We start from the raw sequence: 7,304 nt of genomic DNA on the forward strand, positions 1-7,304 counted from the left end.
TCTAAGCAAAACAGCAGCTAGGTTAATACTGTGATCAAAATAATCTTTTTATGCAGACCGGGCGCCTTCGGGCACATTGCTGCCCCCTCAGGACACTGGCTTGTTAAGTTTTTATGGATATTACGCTGCCATGCATTATGCATAAGTTAGGGTGTCATGGACATAAGTTCTGGACTCTTTATGAATACTCTATGTATATGCCCAAAATAAAAAAAATAGAAAGTTCAGTCTATGCCAGCGTTTTAGGAGATTCTGGGACATCAGGCACACGCTGTCTATATTGTCAAGGTGTGACAGGAGCTTAAATCATTATTATTGAACAAGTCCAGACATACTAACCTTAATATTGATTGGCTGCAGAATAAATCATTTATTTTCTTGCATGAAAACAGATTAATTTAAGATTACCATTAGGTAGAGTAATAAAAAAACATCTTTAAAAGGGAAATTATAAATTTACACAAGCTTAAAAATATATTTTTAGAGGCATTTTTAAACAACTGCAGACTCAAAGTCCTCTTTGTAACAGCTGTCCACAAGCACTGGTTTTACAGATGTGCCCTGACTTTTACCCAAAACTTTAGCTTCAATATGTTACCGAGACAACTCAAACCCTCCAACGCTCAACCCTACTTCCAGCTGGAAGATGCTGCAATACTAGTGTCACAGTCCACAGTGAGACCACATTTTATCTTGAAAATCTGCACATTCCGGAGAAGGCAAATGTTTCCTACAATGAATGACAAGGACAATGTGTGGGTCCTTCAATGTGAGGATTTCATGACTAAACTTGGTGGGCTACATTTCAACCATGGTGGTGGTAAAACAATTCAGATAACATATAATGTATGAAATAGCCCAAATATCCAAACTGCGGGGAATCATGACTCAAAAGAACATACATATGCAAAGGGAAAACTACAATTTATTTAAAGCAGACAATACAAATAGTTTACTTTAATTCTGACTTTTTTTTTTTTATTACATAGCTCTTTTTTTTGGTCCAATTCCTGTTAGTTTTACAATTCATCCATGTATTTTGTAATCACTCCAACCTGAAATGTTCACCTGGGAAGTCTTTACCATGACAAATAGAATGAAGGGTTATATATAGGTTTAAATTAACACTTTTAGGTTCCATTTTATATTATGAGTAGGGTAGGTTTATCTGGATCTAAAATAAAAAAACAACACAGATATAGCTCTACTGTATTGTTTATTAGATACTAGTGTAGTAACAACATTTTTACTTAAATCCAAGCAGGGGATTTTCTATTTTTGGATAAGCTGTTGTTTGAATTCAAAGTCAGTTCAGCGAGAACAATTTTATTCAAAATTTCCTGCATGTTGGGATAAATTTAAATGAGTTGTTGGATGGTTATAAGTCCCTGGTGTGGTGAGAAAGAGGAGGGCAGACCAGGGCCTTGGTGACATCTCCAAACATGTCAGCAGAGCACATTGGACAGCCCTGCCCTGCCCTCACAACCAACTTAAAGATCAACCAGGGCAAAGCTGTTTTCACTTTGGCCCCAACAGCAACCTTCCTTGTCTTTGATGAAGGCAAGTCTCCAGAAGATTTACATTTTCTCTTCTAATGCTCAGTCTTTGGATTTAAATCTTTCAGCTGCTCAAGAATGACCACTTTGGTTTTTTCAAACCTCGGCTTGATAAATATTGTGATTGTGGCATTAACTGGTTTGAGCTGCAGCAGTCCAATCAAGTCTGCCGAGACTCACCACAGGACATTAGTTGGCATGGATGCGATCGACAATCCTCTCCACAGTGCACAGGACTTTTTGAGTCACTTTCTGTCCACACTAAACCTCACCAGGTTAAGGTCCCAGCCTAGGATGCCCACCACCCAGAAAGAGCCACTTTCAGAGTACATGCTGGAGCTCTACAACCGATTTGCCAATGACCGCACTGCGGTACCATCTGCCAGCATTGTGCGCAGTTTCAAGAATGAAGGTACAGACTTCTTTGAAAAACTATATCTGATACACTGTAAGAAAACTATTATAGGTGAACTTAGTGCGATCATGTTTGTCAAAGATTTATTATGCTCCACCTTTATTGACAGAGATCAAAGAAAGGTCCTGTAAATCCAGCTTTTAGAACTGTTGTAAACATAAATTTGATTCAATCTTTTAAAACAACTTTGAAATACTTCTTGTGTTGTTTTTAATTTCAGATTATTCCCTCCAAAATATTGCAACCACTGGAGTCCGGATACATCCCCTTCTATTCAACATCTCCGTACCACACCATGAGCATATAACAACAGCTGAACTGCGACTCTTCATGCTTGCACGTAAAGCCCAGAAACATGCCGGCTTCAGCTGCAGGGTGACTATCTACAAGATACATGATGGTGCAGTTTGGACAAAAGAGGTGGGGAAAGAAGGGAGAGGGAGGGATAAAGAGGAGGTGGCAGGGATGAAGGATGTGGAGGAACTGGTGACAAAGCACATTCATGCCAGAGATAATAGCTGGGTGTCATTTGACCTCACTCATGTGGTTACACTCTGGCAGAAGTCAGGGTACGCAGCTCATAGGCTGGAGGTTCACATTGAAAGCTTGGGGGCAGATCAGCAAATGGCCATGCAACAAGAAATAGGAGGTGGAAAAAGTTTGATGGAGGTTGATATTGACAGGAGCAAGGAGGGGCAACACAATTCAGTAATTATTGTGTTTTCAGATGAATCGACAAGAGATCAAAAAGAAGACCGACAACAGCTCAGAAGTCAGATGATTAGACATGAGAATGACCTTCCTGATAACACGATTACAAGCCAACAACCTCTCATTGAAAGTGCAAATCGCAACTCTGACCACCCGGAACAGAACGACCTGGATGAACAGTCTGTCTTGGAGCTGCAATCCAACCTTATCTACGACACACCCCCACGAAACCGCCGTAGTGCCAACCACGAGTCCTGCAGGCGGACACCTCTTTATGTGGAATTTAAAGACATCGGATGGGACTCATGGATTATCCAGCCTCAGGGGTATGAAGCATACAAGTGCAATGGTGTGTGCAGCACTCCCATGACGTCAGAGGTTTCTCCCACCAAACATGCCATAGTGCAGACTCGGCTGAGTCTGAACCACCCTGAACAAACAACTGCTGCCTGCTGTGTCCCCACAAAGCTGAAGCCAATCTCCCTTCTTTATCGTGATAACGATGTGGTCACTTTCAACCACAAGTATGAGGGGATGGTGGTGGCAGAGTGTGGCTGTAGATAACCTTCCAGAAAAAAATAGACTTTTAGTTAAGTATCTAAAACTATCAATCTATTCATCAGTCTCATGTGATTGTTTGTTTCCACAGAATCTGAGATTCCTCATTGTAAATTAGGGATGAATACATGATGCACATTTGTAGCTGTATAAAGCATTCCCTGAGTGTCATGTTAACATAGAACAGACACATTCAGAACTAATGCTGCAAAGGGTCTCACATTAGTGATATTTTACCATTTTGTCCATTTAAAAATACGAATTTTAGAGTATTTCATTGGGATCTTATAAGGTATACCAACCCAAAGTAATACATAAAGTGTAACGTGAAAGGAAAAGGGTGGTAACTTTCAAGGAGCTGCAGAGATCCATATTTAAGCGACAATGTTAGTCAGTGCAGAACACTGATATTCCCATTATGATTTTTGAAAGAAATGGGCAATAAGGTATGTTTCTAAATGTGTAAAGCTGATAGAAAGATACCCTCAAATACCTGCAGCTGTAATTGCATTCGTGAGTTATGGTTCTTCTGTAAAACATTAGAGGAGACTGGATACAAATTTGCTAAACCCCTTAGTCTCTTTCAGTTTTTTTTTTTACTTAATTAGCCGTTAATTAATTACGAATTGAAAGGTAAAAAATTGCTGATTCCATCCATTTTAAGACATATCATGAGATTTAAATGGGAGAGCTGTATAGATACAAGAGATGCACTTTTATTTTAAAATAGGCCATAATAAGTTAATAAGAGGCTAAATCACCATCCTGCTAAAATGTTTGAAAAAAAAATCGAAGACTTTCTCATATTTTGAAATGTGAGTCCACAGGCAACTTGGAACCTCTGAGATGATTTTAAGACTGTGATATTATTTCCTCAAAGTTTCCCACAAAATATGTAGAAAATATGTTTTTACTTGCTTGGGATTGAAGGAGGATTTCCAAAGTATATTGGAGCCACCTGGGACTTCTTTTCATAAAATGATATTTCTAGTTCTATCCAATGTGACTATTGGCTGCTGTGAAATATTTCTTTATATTATTAATTCACATGCTTTTGTTCACACACCTATGTGAACAGTGTTGTGCTTATTTAAATAAAATATAGAGAAAAAATAACTATTCATTGAGCAGTCATTCCTGTTTCGTGCACACCGTGTCAATGTCAGGTTAACACATCACTTCCCATCTAACAAGCTTAATCCCCATCCTTCCACAGCCACATGCCTGGCGGGCCTCTCTTGATCCGCTTCCATGCCATATTGATAAAGAGGTGTCAGAGTCTGGAGTCTTGTAGGCAATCACTCAGGGTGAGACGCCACTCGAAGTGGTTGTATTTGTGAAAAGGTGGTGTCAGATTCCTGGTCTCCAGGACAAACGTGTACTATTGACAATTGAGACATCAGGTTGCTCACTGGACTCGAACCCTCCTACCTCCCTTTTCTATCAATGGTATGCTTATACCCTTATCAAAGCCAACGGTATAAATGGAAAATGGAAGATTCACTTCACATTATCACCTAGCTATTGCTGTTAACAGTTGGAAGTAGGTAGCAATGGAGCAACCCTCGGGAACTGTCTAATGAAGAGGATCATCACTCAGCATGTGGATTTACAACTGAGAAATATGTAGGCCAGAGATCCAGACAGTGAACAGTCTGACCTGGAATGGACTGTGCCTAATCTACACTCATTAGAAGCTTTTTGACCAAAATAGTAAAGAAGTGAGTTGAATGGCAGCAACTCGGATGTATCTATAAATGTGGTGAAGAATACTTCCTTAAGTCGATTTAGCGATGCAGCCTATTCAAGCGTCTTTGGATGGTTGACTGTTAAAAGGGCTGGTGAAGAGGAAGGTTGGAGAACAATGTGCAGACTTGCTTCATATGTTATAAAAGTAACCAAGACTCAGATGATCTCTCAATACAGCTACTATACACTCACCGGCCACTTTATTAGGTACCCCATGCTAGTAACGGGTTGGACCCCCTTTTGCCTTCAGAACTGACTCAATTCTTCATGGCATAGATTCAACAAGGTGCTGGAAGCATTCCTCAGGGAGTTTGGTCCAAATTGACATGAAGGCATCACACAGTTGCCGCAGATTTGTCGGCTGCAGATCCATGATGCGAATCTCCCGTTCCACCACATCCCAAAGATGCTCTATTGGATTGAGATCTGGTGACTGTGGAGGCCATTTGAGTCCAGTGAACTCATTGTCATGTTCAAGAAACCAGTCTGAGATGATTCCAGCTTTATGACAAGGCGCATTATCCTGTTGAAAGTAGCCATCAGAAGTTGGGTACATTGTGGTCATAAAGGGATGGACATGGTCAGCAACAATACTCAGGTAGACTGTGGTGTTGCAACGATGCTCAATTGGTACCAAGGGGCCCAAAGAGTGCCAAGAAAATATTCCCCACACCATGACACCACCACCACCAGCCTGAACTGTTGATACAAGGCAGGATGAATCCATGCTTTCATGTTGTAGACGCCAATTTCTGACCCTACCATCCGAATGTCGCAGCAGAAATCGAGACTCATCAGACCAGGCAACGTTTTTCCAATCTTCTATTGTCCAATTTCGATGAGCTCAGTTTCCTGTTCTTAGCTGAAAGGAGTGGCACCCGGTGTGGTCTTCTGCTGCTGTAGCCCATCTGCCTCAAAGTTCGACGTACTGTGCGTTCAGAGATGCTCTTCTGCCCACCTTGGTTGTAACGGGTGGTTATTTGAGTCACTGTTGCCCTTCTATCAGCTTGAACCAGCCTGGCCATTCTCCTCTGACCTCTGGCATCAACAAGGCATTTCCGCCCACAGAACTGCCACTCACTGGATGTTTTTTCTTTTTCGGACCATTCTCTGTAAACCCTAGAGATGGTTGTGCGTGAAAATCCCAGTAGATCAGCAGTTTCTGAAATACTCAGACCAGCCCTTCTGGCACCAACAATCATGCCACATTCAAAGTCACTCAAATCACCTTTCTTCCCCATACTGATGCTCGGTTTGAACTGCAGGAGATTGTCTTGACCATATCTACATGCTTAAATGCACTGAGTTGATGTGATTGGCTGCTTAGAAATTAAGTGTTAACGAGCAGTTGGACAGGTGTACCTAATAAAGTGGCCGGTGAGTGTATGTGGAAGCCCATATTTGAATATGTGTCACATTGATGCAAAGCATGGAAAGAGAACACTCCAATGGATGCCACTTTTCTCAGCCAAAAACAGAAAACTCAGGCTAAAACGTACACAGGCTCACCAAAACTGGATAAATAACAGACTGTAGTTTATTCCAATAAGTCCAGATTTGAGCTTCTATATTTGGAATGAATAGGATGAAGGCATGGCTTTCAACAGCTCTGGTTTGTGTAGGCTGGTGTAATGGAAAGGAGAATATTTCTCATTGCACTGGACCCTTGTGCCTTTTTGCCACTAATACCACCTCTATCTGATTCCATGATGATAGATTCTACTTTTCAGTCTTTCCATTACCAACCTTTAGGGATGTCCTGATCCAATATTAATATTGTATGTCAGTCCGATATCAGCCAAAAAACGACTATAGGATTTAATCAGCCAGCAACTTAGATCTCAAATATTTTTTATGCTGATGGAAACACTGTTTCTGTTAAAAGTTTCTGTAACACATTGATTACTCTTACATGGGTCAGTTGTTTTCACACCTTTTCAATGTTTACATTTGTTCTCTGTTTTAGTAAAACTACTTGATCAAGCCTTTTCTAACATGCTACAGTATAAAATAAGTAATAAAAGCTGGTATTATTCATACTAACATAGTATCATGTCATGGGTATCAGCTGGATCTCATAGCACAAGTGCAATATCAGTATTGTATCTGAAATTAAAAAAACATTGGATCTGGACAGCCCTACTTACCCTAACCCAACTATTTTAGTGGTTGCTTGCTTGTAGCTCATACCGTCCGGAGTTGCCCTGAAATCTCAATGTCAGAGGACTGTTGGTCACTGATTGGTTAGTGGGCATTGTCAATGTTCACACCTTATTTTAACAACAACTCATTTCTTCAACCATTCATCACTTTTA

At 40.5% G+C, this 7,304-nt stretch overlaps 1 protein-coding gene across 1 annotated transcript; it reads left to right on the forward strand.

The window, feature by feature from the left end:
• The first annotated feature begins 1,500 nt into the window (after positions 1-1,500).
• On the forward strand, positions 1,501-4,341 carry LOC119781538 (bone morphogenetic protein 10-like). Its single transcript, XM_038282034.1, has 2 exons — positions 1,501-1,968; positions 2,192-4,341. The coding sequence occupies exons 1-2, from the start codon at positions 1,635-1,637 to the stop codon at positions 3,244-3,246; spliced, it is 1,389 nt and encodes a 462-aa protein (XP_038137962.1). The 5' UTR covers positions 1,501-1,634; the 3' UTR covers positions 3,247-4,341.
• Positions 4,342-7,304: the final 2,963 nt, after the last annotated feature.

This window comes from Cyprinodon tularosa, unplaced genomic scaffold (assembly GCF_016077235.1).
Source record: "Cyprinodon tularosa strain WSP-4 unplaced genomic scaffold, ASM1607723v1 ctg179, whole genome shotgun sequence".
Classification (NCBI taxonomy): Eukaryota; Metazoa; Chordata; class Actinopteri; order Cyprinodontiformes; family Cyprinodontidae; genus Cyprinodon; species Cyprinodon tularosa.

What these genes read in the sequence shown, in the direction of transcription:
- LOC119781538 (XM_038282034.1), top strand. Translation starts at nt 1,635, where the DNA reads ATGACCACTTTGGTTTTTTCAAACCTCGGCTTGATAAATATTGTGATT. An exon ending in GCGCAGTTTCAAGAATGAAG is followed by an intron (nt 1,969 to 2,191) that starts GTACAGACTTCT and finishes TTTTAATTTCAG; the next exon opens with ATTATTCCCTCCAAAATATT.